At 41.4% G+C, this 13,677-nt stretch overlaps 1 protein-coding gene across 1 annotated transcript in view; it reads left to right on the forward strand.

Moving 5' to 3' along the window:
• Positions 1-13,677, forward strand: part of LOC122805524 (estrogen-related receptor gamma-like) — a 590,745-nt gene that overhangs the window by 448,080 nt on the left and 128,988 nt on the right. Inside the window, exon 6 of the mRNA XM_044075726.1 lies at positions 2,497-2,619. Coding sequence (XP_043931661.1) covers positions 2,497-2,619 — 123 coding nt within the window. The remainder of the gene's footprint in view (positions 1-2,496; positions 2,620-13,677) is intronic.

A 13,677-nucleotide genomic window follows, 5' to 3' on the forward strand; every position in this document is an offset into this window, starting at 1 on the left:
TCATCAAAACAGCTAAGTCAGTAACAAACATACAGTATTACAAAATTGTTTTTTTTTGGGAGGGTTCCGATCTCACCCTGCACCCACATGAAAGGTGATCTCTGCTGTCATGCCATGATATTTCTAAATGTATTATACTACCTTGGCATTGAGGAAATGCTTCCTTACCCTCAAAAGTTAACTGTTCTTGCTGAAACATTTGTTTATTCTTTAAGCAAATGCAGGAATCTGTTAAAAATATTCTCATTTCACATATATCGTATATAATGTGATAGGCAATATACACCCTTATATCATCTAGTCTCTGGGTATTTTCTTTCCCCATCATTACGCGCACCCTTCTGGTGGCTATCCACTGGATTTCATCATGCAGCTTGATATCCCTTTCCTTGTATAGCCTCCAAAATTGAGCAGAGTACCCACGTCTTAGCCTAGCCAGGGTATGGAATACCAGAAACCTTATCTCACTATTTATGAAGTCTGCTCCTCTTGAGGACAAACCTAGCATTCTGTTTCTGTTGCCAATAATCCCTGTGTTTGGTTCTGAAAGCCTACTCCAGGTGTAATCAATATTCCAGGATCTTTTTTTTCTGTTCCCATGCCTCTGTGGGCATTCCAGTTGTTGGATGTGGCTGGTTAGGTACATACCAGAGGGGGCATTGTATTCCACAATAGGTCTGATGAATGTTGAATACAGTGGAGCATTGACCTCCTTGGACCTAGGTGCCATACCTTTGTTCATAAGTTGCACAACTTAGAACGATTTCCTCACTACTGTAGACACATTATGGTCAAAGGCTAGATTACTGTCTGTCTGTGTTCCCCAAGTCCATGACTGCTGGGTCAGTTCTTAGGGCTGTGTTATCAATATGATAGCTAGTAGGGGTGGATGACGTCCTGAAGGATATTACTATACATTTCTTGGCATTTAGTTTTAGTCCATGGCTCTGACACAAGTTATTTGTCTGTGTCAGCCCTTCATGGAGAACACTAGTGTAGAGGGATTCTATGAGTGCTCCTAATATGCAATCATCTGCAAAGCAAAGTTATTCAGCCAGAGGGTCTTGACATTGGCCTTGTGTTCAGAGAAGTAAATTCCAAAAATGAGTTGTCCCAGGACTCATCCCTGAGGCACTCAACTTATGAATGGCAGCTTTGTAGAGGTGGACTCCAGTTCTAACTTACTGGGTCCTGTCTGTGAGCCAGCTCAGAAAAAAATGTACTGAAATGAGTATAGCATCTGCGTAGCTGTAACCATTGTTTGCATCTGTCTCCATTTGGTGCACATCTTTATGATGTACCATCACAATGGGTTCTTTTGTAGTTGTTCTGCATGTAATATTAATGCATAACCAAATGCTATGTAGAGTACATGTAATAATTTCCTACTTCCTGTTTTTCTGTCCCCTTGTTCATTCTAATATTAAATTAATCTTGCAAATCCTTACACCTATCTATGGTAATTGTTATGCTGTGGACTACATATTGGATATTGTAGTTGTTTTGCTCTTTTTCCTGTGGGAAAGTTACCATATAAAAGTAAAAATACAGAAAGTGTAATAGAGTAAATTGTTTTCTTTGAACACCTTCTTTGTGATGGTCTGTAACAACTATTTTCATGCAAAATGTGCACCTTGTCTGTCTGTCCTCTCTTTCTCCCTCTCTCCCTTTCTGACTGACAGAAAGGCAGGTAGTAAGACGCACACACACACACACACACACACACACACACACACACACACACACACACACACACACACACACACACACACACACATCTACATGTTCAGACATTCCACTGACTTTACTACTACACTTTCTTGTAAACTGATTTTTCGTTAACTGTTTTCTTCATTGTGGGGTTGTCCTACAGTGTATTGGATGGTGAAACAAAACCAGCTATTTGTTCCCTAGATTCAGCTGAACAGAGCTTCTGGAATTCATGTTGCAGATCCAATCAAATGCCATCATTTGCATTAGCAGGTGGCATTTCATTGTATACTTTTTATCCTTCATGCAAGCCACCAGTAGCATGACTATGTAAGCATATTGTTTTTTGTGAAAACACTGTTGGTAAGTGGACAGCTGTGCTACATAATGTATAGCATCAATGACCTGGAAAGAACCACTTGCAGAACTCTAGCAGATTGCTTCCCTACCTCCAAATCTGATGGTGTACAGAATTCTACACTCATCCCTTACCCTCAGCCTAGTCATCAGAATAATGAATGTACTTGTTGGTAGTTGCTAAAAGAAACCGCTTCAAAGGGGGTATTGTAACCTAGTTACAAGTGTGACCAGTAAAGTTTTTCATAAATCAAATGTGCATTCGATGTTGACTGTTGAGGGAAAGAAAAGGAAAATAATATTAATCAAAGCTGATGTTTTTGCCTTTTGATAACATTTGTATTTTTTTAAAAGCAGAATGTATCCTTGAGAATTACAGAAAGATTTAATTTAAAATAAACATTCATTTTGTTGTAACCATATTTGCAGGAGTACGTCTTGACAGAGTACGAGGGGGACGACAGAAGTACAAACGAAGGCCAGAGGTGGAAAATATGCAATACCAAAATCCATATCCAAACCCACAACCACTTCAGTCTGTAAGGAAACCAGGTAGGTTGAAAAATAAGGTTGATGTAATGTCTGACTAATCTGAAGAAACTATGCAGTCCTATTAATTATGTTTCAAGAATGTTTTTTTTTCTTAGTATTTTTATCCATTTAGAAAATTTTCAAGCATCTAGTTAATACACAGCCAGCAGTGGGTAATTGTTATACCATTGCCATACTTGGGTAAAGTGGTTTCTGGGCCTACCAAACCATAGTTTATACATATGTGATTTTGGCTTTGTTGTAGCACAGAATAGTAAGCAGCCCTTTTAGTTAGCCTTGTACTTTGAGTGATTTGCATACATTAAAAATGTATGACAGAGACTTTAAGATTTTGGGTTTCATTTGATGTTGCACCCATGTTTAGAAAATGTAATGTGTTTGACAAGGTGATTGAACGGGTATAATATAAAGTAAAAGAATAAAACCTAGATATGAGGCCACAGTTGCTGTAGCAGATAAGTTACCCATTACATTTTGATGGGTGGTATCTTCACATACTGTGGGGGAAAAGTAGTTTCTGTAGATGTGACGTTCTAATCCTGTTGACACACTCTCACTACTATTTTTTTTTTCCTTTGAACACCTTTCCTGTGATTGACTGATATTCTGTTTGATAGAGCCCCTGTCAGTCTTGGTTTCTTTTTTTTTTTGCTGGAAGTGTAATTTTCTACTTGATTGCATCATCATGCTAGGAAAAAGCAAGGAGGAAATAGATGAGTTTCCAACGGACCACTCTTTTCTAAAATGTATACCGTCTCTTAAAATGGGGCCATAACTACAAGATGCAAACAGCTCAAAATCTGAATCCTACAGCACAATTTTTATAATCTAGCTACTCGCCACACTAGCATCAGTTTCTGTAGATAACAGTGATTGAAGGCTGCAGCATCAGAGAATACATACACTTTTGTAATCTGCCATGCATATTTTGTGCATTTGATGTTGTAGTGGCTCATGCACACCCTCCTGTCAGCTTTCTGCCACACTGTTAATGTAGTGTGTATGTTCATGTTACTTCTGGTGTAAGGCTTTGTAATGTAAATTTAATTATGTAATGTATTGCATTTGTAACTATTGCTTGTATTTTAATGTTTGAACAAGGTTGTAACTGTCTCTAAGGCCTGGATGTGGCTACAAAGGTCAGTGCACCCGCCCACCTACCTAGTTAACAAAGTAAGCTAAATAAGTAAATGTATCTTCTGCTGTAAGGTTGTATCTCTCTTATGTGAACCTTGTAGCACACAGTTGTAATGCAGTACTGTAAATGCTTAAATGTAATTTAGTGCTGTCTCCTAGTCTGTTTCTTGGTTGAAAGTGGTCCCAGATCAGTTTGCCTGCATAGGAACATAACAATAATACTAAGCTAGTGATCACAGGGACCATATGATGCCTATTAGGCAAACTTTAAAGTTCTTGTCACCCTTGTCAAGCAGATAATACTGTTAGTTTTTGTTTTACATTACCTATTTGTTAAATGGCAATCAGTCAGTTAATCAGCAAATATATAACTTACCAAGTTTGAGCCTTGTACAGTATACACTTGATGAAGCAGAGAGTGTAATGAACCAGAACTACCACAATATGCAAATTGTGGACTAGCCAGGACTTTGTAGAGCGGAAGTTTCTTGAGTTGGTCAACATGAGGATTCCACACCATCATTGTTTTTCTCACTAGTGTCCTGTTTCTGAGCTTAATATAAGGCTGAATACTAGGACATTGTTGTATTTTTCCAGCAGAACCCTTTGACTGTGTTGTTACTAAATTTGCTCTAGCAGCTCAATGTGCAAGCTCTAGAATCTTTACACATTGCTGGATCCCACCAGATCCTTTTTAAAATTTTGAATTTCAGAGAGTTTTTTTCTCTCTGTTGATGAAAAACTGAGAGTAATGTGTCTACCTTGGCTTTCTGTAAAACTGTACTCAAATTATTTGGTTCATCTATCAATGAAACACAGTTTTGGTAGTATTAGAAATTTGTGTCTTTTATCAACTAGATGGTCACCACACTGGTTTTCCTTGATTTTGGCAGTGAAGTGATATGGCAGATCTTTCATGTTTGATTTACATGTCTCCAATCAATAAGCCATGATGGTGTCTAAAAACATATGGGTACAGAGTCCCTTGCAACAGGTCATTTCAGTACTACAAACGGGTGTAGCTGAATTCTTGTGTTGTGTGCATATTGGTTCTGACAATGGCATTTCTCTCTACCGTTGCCATCCAAGACCATAACAACAGATCCTTCACAAAGTGCCATGAGGATTGATGGTCTCTGGTTAGCACAGGAAAAGACTGTTCATGTAAAAGTGAAAGAAATTAGAGCATGTCAGAACAACCTACTAGGTGCCCTGTACACAACAGAAGTTGTGACAACAGCAGCAAACATAGGGGGATACGTGAGAGAGAGAATGAGACAGTGTATGTATAAGAATGAGCCTTGGAAAGTGATATCCCTCTGTAGGCATTTTATATACCAGCCAAATGGATTATTTTAGAAGAATCAGTTTTGAGCAGGTCAGTAACCTGGCTAGGTCTGTTCTTCTGCATATGAGATGCTTCTGGGGAATTCTTCTGGTGTATCAGTTTGCTATATAATTCAGTGCGCTGACTGCAGTGTTTGGAATCTTTCGCCCTCACCTAGAAGATGGTACTGTCATCTCTGCTTCAGTTCACAGCCTGTTTTATATCCTCCCTGTTCCAGTGATTCAGAAAGCGCTAGTCATGCCCAAGAATCTTTTTTAGGAAATTTGCAGCTCAGTTTTCTTTCTGCCAAAGTCGGCAAGATAACCCTGGCTCACAGTACTTGGCGGGGGGGGGGGGGGGGGGGGTAATAAAAATATTGTGTGAACTGCATTACAAATCATGTTATGTTTTCTGTGCAGTTCCCAGGTGTGGTTCCTGTTCTTTGCTAAAAACCCTTCATTTTATTTCTTTAAAGTAGCATATGATGCTCATAGTGCAAACGGCTTCATGAAATTCGGCCATGTCCTAAATGTGTAATGGATAAAGACTAGTTATGAGTTAGGGTAACGTTGGAGGCTTCCTGTTTCCTTCTTTTCAAATTTTGAGAGAAATTTATGTGAGCAGAGGTGAGGTGGGAGATTGTCGAGAAAAGACAGAGTAGTAATTACCGACTGAGTTAGAAGGTTTAGGCGGAAGTGGCAGCGTCAAAGAGAAGGCATTAAGAACTGCTTCTGCACTGTATGATGTCTGCAGTTTAAGACAGAGTGTTGATTAATTGGAAGAGTTGTAGTTGCGTCAGCCAGTTTACATATCCCCTGCATGGGAACTATGTAACACTAGTCTGATAATAGGAGACAGTAAGCCTATCTAGACTGCCCTTTAAGTACATTTAATATTGTATGTCCCCTCCATACTACCTTCCCCCTTACCCTTTTCCAACCATTGCACGCCTTCTTCAGAAACTCTATAGCTTCCCTGTGTAATGTCTATTCTGATAGTCCATTCTGTGGGTCCATCACCCTTTCTGTGCAAAAGTATTCTTAAGGAACCAGAGAGATAGTCCATTCTGTGGGTCCATCACCCTGTCTGTGCAGAAGTATTCTTAAGGAACCAGAGATTAGTTAAGAGTAGCCATCTGTATGGTCTGCTCTCTGTGCCACAGTCTTGCTCCCTCTGCTCTTCCTGTTGAAGATGCCCCAATCATATGTTCCTAACGATCTTGTGCAAGATGTCATGGATCCTCTGCCCTTTCTGGTACTTCAGAATAGTTCACTTACTTTTTCAGAGTTAAAACTTGTTGCAGATTCTACTAAATATAGAAAATCAGCTGAAGCTGCAGATACAAAAGGAGGACAAACTCCATGTACCCCATCCCTGCAGGGTCTTGGTCTAATAACCATGGAGAAAAGAAAAACAAATCATACACAAAGGAAATTCCTGTAAGTACGCATACTGAAATCACACCATTAAAGATTCCATATGGAGAACAACAGTTGGGAAATTCATTTGGGGAGTTGAACTGTTTTTACTTCATGCACTTCACAATTGAGGAGTATGGTAATGCTCCAGGATTACACTCAGTACTCTAGGTGTGGTCTGCCCAGGACCTTATAGAGTGGGATCACTACCTCTGTTTCTGGTGCCCATCACTGTGAAGATGCTGTCCAGCATTCTGATAATGCTGCTGCCATTATCCTCTCACTCAACTCCCAGTGGCCCATTCCATGTGTGTCTAATACTCCAGAGGCTTTTCCTCCTCTTTTGTCATCATTTCTACTCCCTAGCTGATACTGTACACTATAGTTACACCATTGCTGTTGTTGCCTAAGCTCAGTACTTTGCAGCATTTGCCTGCCACCTTTCAGCCTACATAGTCAGCTTTCCAAACCCTTCCTTAGACGCCCCCCATTTCCATTATTTTACCTGTCTTTGTATCATCAGCAAAGAGGTTGATCCTTTTCACTGTCCTCTCATGGATGTCTAACAACTGATGTGTTCTGGACCCATGTCAGACTTGTGCAGTACTCCATTAGTTGCTTTCTTTATTCCTGATGTCATCTCTCTCACAATAGCCCTGTGTGTCCTACCATTCAGCCATGCAGTAATTATGTATTTAGCCTCAGTCCTACTCATCCAGTTTTCCTGTGCAGCTGTTGCCCAATTGGGACTAAGTCAGAGGCCTTACTGAAGTCCAGGTAGCCCATGTCTTTTCTTACCCCCTCTAAAGTTCACCTGTAATTTAGTCCTTGCAGTCATAAACCCTTGTTGGTTATTGTTTATGAATGCTTCCAAAGTTACCCTCAAGAGTGTTCCAATGAACTTTCCTGACAGTGCTGTTAAGCTAAGAGGCTTGTAGTTCTTCAGTTCACTAGATACTCACCCCTTTTACTTCAGCTGTGGCCAGTGATCTGTTGAAGATATCCATCAGGGGACTGGCCAGATTTTTGAGGAATCTGGAATGTAGCAATTGGGTCTTTGCATTTTATAGTGTCTCAGGGCAGACAGATCCCTCTCTCCCTCCTCACTGACACCATTGATTCCATTCCAGCACAGCACTTTTCTCTTCATTGATTCCTGCCATTCTTCCTGTGATCCTCATATCATTTTGCTTATCCTGGCCAGGTCTGTCCTTCCTTTCCTCTTTTCTTTTATGTACTCAGAAGAAAACTATGATGTTCTTCATGTTTCACTGTTGCAGTCATTACATTTGGGTAGTCTGCTTGCAGGTTGCCCTCAGTCGGCCTGAATAACAAAGTCATGGGTCCTGCGTCGGTTGCTGTCTCCTCTTCCATGACGTCAGGTCGTCAGGGGTATAAAACATGCAGCAGATGCCATTTTAATCAGTCTTTCTTGCCGCGCGGTGCCCGAAGCAGAAGCAGTTCGCAAATGCCGGTCGGCTGACTCCTGAAATTTTCGTTTTCAAGTTTCAGAACCGAAGTCTTCAACTCAAAGCTAAGTACCCCGTTGGGGAAACTTTTTCTTGCTCCTTACCGATGTCAGTAAAAGTTAATAATTGCATTACTTGTGGGAAGCAAATACCTCATAAGGATTTTCATTTGTACTGTATTCCTTGCCTAGGCCCTGATCACAATGTGCCTTGCTGTCGGTTTTGTGCTAAATTTAACCAATGTACTATTAAGCATCGGTATATTTTTGCTTCTAAATATTTTGGTTCAAGATTTAACTACCCTGAAATGTCGTCGGTTAGCCATCCGACTACCGAAGTTCACAAAAAAACACAAGCAAAAAGACAGAGACAGACCGTCGAGGTCCAAAACCGACGACGAAGCTTCTCCTAAGCCAGTCGCCAATTCGCCGGTACTCAGTGAGGCGCTTTCGCAGCCCGTGATACCCGCTACTTTTGAGTCGCAGGCCTCTACCGAGACCCATTCGGAGTCCGGTATGCTGCGAGATTCACAAAGTATTGAACCAGCGGATGTCTCTCCTTTGGATGGGTCCGGAGCCGCTGAGCAGGCACTGGCTTCTGAGGATGTTTTCAGGCCTCAACACTTTTATATTAAACGGACGCCAGCAACAAAAACAAGGTCAAAAACAACTTCTATGTCTAATAAACTGACGCATGAGCCACGTGCTCTGGCCCCTATGCCTAAAAAACAGATTATCAAAATGGCTGAGGATTTAATTACCTTGATCAGGGGATCCCAAACCCCCCCCCTGCTAAGAGGCCTAGGCAAGACACTGATTATGAATCTTCAGATCAGGTTTCCATTTCTTCTGATTCCTCTTCTGATCAGGAATTTTCTATTCCACCTTATGAGGATTCTGATGCAGAGGAATCCATCCCATCTGCATCTCCTCCTGAGGATTACTCTTTTGGAGAGAACTTGCATACTTTAAGGGAACATTTTCACTGGGAGAGTCAGGACTTCTCTGAATCAAAAAAGAGGCTTTGGGATTTCCTTCTTCTTCCTCAGCATAGGTCTTTGGCAATGCCTCCTGTATTAGACATTGTTGATGATGTGTTCTCAGAATCAAGCATGGCTCCTGATTCCCTGCCTCCGGCTCCTAGTAAGCCAGACAGATATTACAGGGTTCCTGACTCCCACAAATTTCTTTTCAAAAATCCTGCTGCTGATCTTAAGACTATTTCTCAGGGTCCCAAGGGTGTTAAGGCTTCTGCAACCAAAAATCCTACCCCTTCTGATAGAGATTCCAGGGCGCTGGATAGATGGGGTAAGAAGGTTTATACTTCTGCAACCTTGGCAATCAGGGTTTTAAACTGCCAGTTTCATATGCTTATCAACAGCATGTTATGGGCTTACTGAAACAGAAAATTATGTTGATTTCTGATTGTGTGGAAAATAGAGTTACAGGTTTTATTGCATTCAGCAGAACAGGTTGGAAAGCATACTTTGTAATGTGATTTTGATTCCTTGGAGGCCTCTTGTAGGGCCACCGTTACTGGATCTGTGATTAGAAGGCATGCCTGGCTCAAGAAGCAAAATCTGCCTGATCATGTTAAAGCTAAATTGTTGGATGCCCCTTTGCATGGTATTCTGTTTGGTAATAAAGCAGGAGAGGTTTTAAAGAAAATGGAAGTCAAAGCTAAATCTATGCAAACTGTAAAAGATTTCTTGCAAGTGCAGCCACCCAGGTTCATTAGGCACTGGCCTACTAAAAATTGGTCCTTTCCTGTGTCCAACAGAGCCACTCAGGACAAACCCAGATGCTCAAAAGGCTCCAGATATCAATCACAGGGTTCTTACAGGTCAAAGCAATGGGGTGCCTCCAACTCCAAATCTGGAGGAAACAGAGCACAACCCTGCAGTAAGCAGTCTCAATGACTTTCCTCTACCATCTCCAAGCACTTATCTTTTGGCAGCCCCCCCGGGGGGAAAACTAGCACTTCATGCTCAAAATTGGCAGTTAATTACCCAGGACAAGTGGGTATTAAACATATTATCCCAGGGGTTCAGATTTCATTTCCATACTTTGCCAATTCCTAACGGATGGCCGGATCTGCCACAAAACCAGTGGGCAGAGGCCCAGAAACAAGTCATGTCCCTCATGGGTATGGGGGCTATTCAACTGGTACCAGAAAGGGAAAAAGGACAAGGATTTTATCAAGACTTTTCCTGGTACCCAGAAAAGACCATTCATGGTGTCCAATACTGGACTTATTGATTCTGAACACGTTCCTGGACATTCCAAAATTCAAAATGCTGACTTTACAATAGCTACTGCCTATGCTAGGCAGGAATGCTTGGTTAGTAACTCTGGACTTAAAAGAGGCGTACCTGCATATCCCAATAAGGGAATCATGCAGAAGATACCTCCGCTTCAAAGCAGGTTTTTTGCATTACCAAATCTCTGCACTGCCCTTTGGCTTATCTACTGCGCCCAGGGTCTTTACAAAGTGCTTGGCACCAGTAATTGCATTCTGCAGACAAAGAAACATTCAAATTTATCCTTGTCTGGACGATTGTCTCATTCAGGCAGAGGACAAGGACACTCTTCTTCAACATCTGGTATTTGTAAAAAGGCTTCTAGCATGCCTAGGGTACACCATAAACAAAAAGAAATCAAAACTGGGCAGGGCTGAACAATCTACTCCGCCCTGGTAAAACATCTACACCTATCCCTGCTGCCACCATTGATGAATCCCCAGAGGAGGTCTCTGACAGTTTTAACCATTTCTTTACCGAAACAATTCAAGCTCTAGCTAGACAATTACCTTGTAGCTCCCCTGCCCCTGATACTTCTACCTCTAAAAACCAACTGTCATTCTCCTTCCAACCAGTGTCCACATCTCTTATCCGTAACATGATCAAAAAATTAAAACCTACCACACTCTCCGCTAACCAACTCCCCGCTGAATACCTTCAAAAATCAGCTGATGCCATTGCCTATCCAATATCGATACTAATCAATCATACCATAGCAGAAGCTAACATTCCCACCATCTGGAAAACATCCTACGTAATCCCACTACATAAAGGAGGTTCCTGTATGGAATTCTCCAATTGTAGACCTATAGCTATACTTTCTCCACTTGCAAAGATTATGGAAAAATGTATACAAAAACAATTTATGCACCACGTAATCCAAAATCATCTCATGGTGGATACCCTGCATGGTTTTCGTCCACACCATAGCACAACCTCAGCGTTAATGGCTTTTACCAATACCATAAACACTAACCGTAACAATAATCACATATTCTCTGCCTGTTCTTGGAACTTTCCAAGGCATTTGACATGGTTGATCACCAACTTCTGGTCCACACCTTGCAAACTTTCCACCTTGATACTAATGCCCTTCTTTGGTTTACATCCTACCTAAATGGAAGACAACAGGCTGTCCTATGGCAGAACAAGCTCTCTAATCTATTACCAAACACCCTTGGAGTACCATAAGGCTCCATATTAGGGCCCCTACTGTTTTCCATCTTTATTAATGACTTGTATGCAGTCATACCAAATGTCAGCTGTATCCAGTACGCCGATGACTCCACCCTGATTTGCCCAGCTACTTCTCCCACAGACCTGAGGGTCGCTACCCAGTCCACCTTTAAAACCATAGAAAATTGTATCTCTGAATGTAGATTGTTACTAAATCCCAAAAAGACTAAAATGCTGTTATTCTCTCCAACTCATAGGTCTGCCGCCTTCACCTTTACCATAAATGCAAAAGATGGGACAATAATTTCCCCTGACCCCTCTACAAAATTACTAGGTGTCATTATTGACAATAACCTAAAGTTTGACCTACATGTAAATCAAACAATCAAGAACTTCATTAAAAAACTTGGGTCACTGTATAGAATAAAAGCCTTCCTAACCCCTCCAGCTAAGATGGCTATAGCTCGCTCTCATCTACTCTCAACACTTTTATACGCCCCCCCCTTTCTCTCCAATCTAAACAAATCTGTACTAAATAGACTGTCAACCTGTTACAATCATATTGCCAGGTTTGCCACTGGAATGCCTTTTAAAACACACCACTGCATCAATCTAAAACAGCTTGGGTGGCTAGAACTTCCCAGTCTCATACAATATAACCTGCTGATCATGGCTAACAAAATCCTCTATAACCCAGATAACACACCAGCCCTTCAAAATATTATCACCCCCCACAACAATCCAAGACTGCTTTGATCCTCAAACAAACTTCTAATTCAGACATTCAAAATCAACAACACTGCTGGAGATGCCCTCTTTGCTAACGCTGCAGGCAGAGCTTGGAACTTACTTCCAGGTGATATTACTTTGTTCTCCTCCCTAGGAGAATTTAAAACTCAACTCAAACAACATATGGCATTTAACTGGCTTTGCCACTGCAACAAGCCCGGGTAACTTTCAACATGAATGTGAATAACCCAACTAACTATTTATTGTTATTTTTTCTCCTGACTAGAACCAGGGGTATCTCATGTCTGTCTATGTAATCGTTGGTAATACTACTTATGTACTCTTGTTTTACTTGTATTATTGTATCTGATAAATTGGAGCTTATCTCCCCGGGCCTCCACTGAAAATGGACATGGCTCCAGTTGGACTATCCCGGTCAACAAATGTAAAATAAATAAATAAATTACATTCCTGTGTGCAAGCTTGAATACAACTGCCCAGATGACTTACCTCACGCCAGACAAACAAATGCAATTAACAACATACTTCAAACAAATGGCAACAAAAACCCAGTTATCTGCAAGACAAATTCTACAGGCTTTGGGGTTCCTGGCATCGTGCATTCTACTAATTCCATATGCGAGACTGCATATGAGAAAACTTCAATGGTACCTAAAAAGTTTATGGAGTCAACATTGTCACAGCCTGGAAACAATGATTCCTGTCATTCCCTGTCTACAACAGGAGTTTCTTTGGTGGGCAGAGACATGTCACCAAAACAAAGGACTGTCATTCACTCTAACCCCTGCCACCCAAACCCTAACTACAGATGCATCAGGCTATGCTTGGGGGGGGGGGGCACCTGGCAGGGAGTTCCATTCAGGGCAAATGGAGCCCAAACCAAATGCATCTGCATATCAACCAGAAAGAAATGCTAGCTGTTCAGAATGCTCTGACAGCCTTCAAGGACTTATTTCATCCAGAACAACTACTGATAAAGACGGACAACACCACAGTTATGTGGTACATAAACAAGCAGGGGGGTACCCATTCCTACCTCCTTTGCAGACTAGCCATGGCCTTGTGGAACACAGCCTTGACTTGCCAAATACATCTTCAATCTCAGTTCCTGCCAGGAAAGCAAAATACTCTCTCAGACAGCCTAAGCAGAAATCTTATGGACCCGCACAAATGGAAATTGGATCCACAAATCTTCAGCATGTTAACACAGAAATGGGGGAGCCCAGACATAGATCTATTTGCATCTCCCCAAAACTATCAGTTGGACAAATTCTGCACAAGAACTCATCACAAAAAAGCATGGAAAATTGGATGCTCTATCCTTCAGCTGGAAAAACCTATCAGTCTATGCCTTTCCCCCCTGCCTCTTCTCTCCAAGGTCTTACTAAAAGTTTGTTTGTTTGTGTCTTTCGGCTTTTCCCCGTTAGGGGTCGCCACAGTGGAACTCCGGTCCGCTAATGATTGGCAGTTTATTTTTACGTA

Source organism: Protopterus annectens, chromosome 6.part1, assembly GCF_019279795.1.
Source record: "Protopterus annectens isolate FY-2018-M chromosome 6.part1, PAN1.0, whole genome shotgun sequence".
Taxonomy (NCBI): Eukaryota; Metazoa; Chordata; order Ceratodontiformes; family Protopteridae; genus Protopterus; species Protopterus annectens.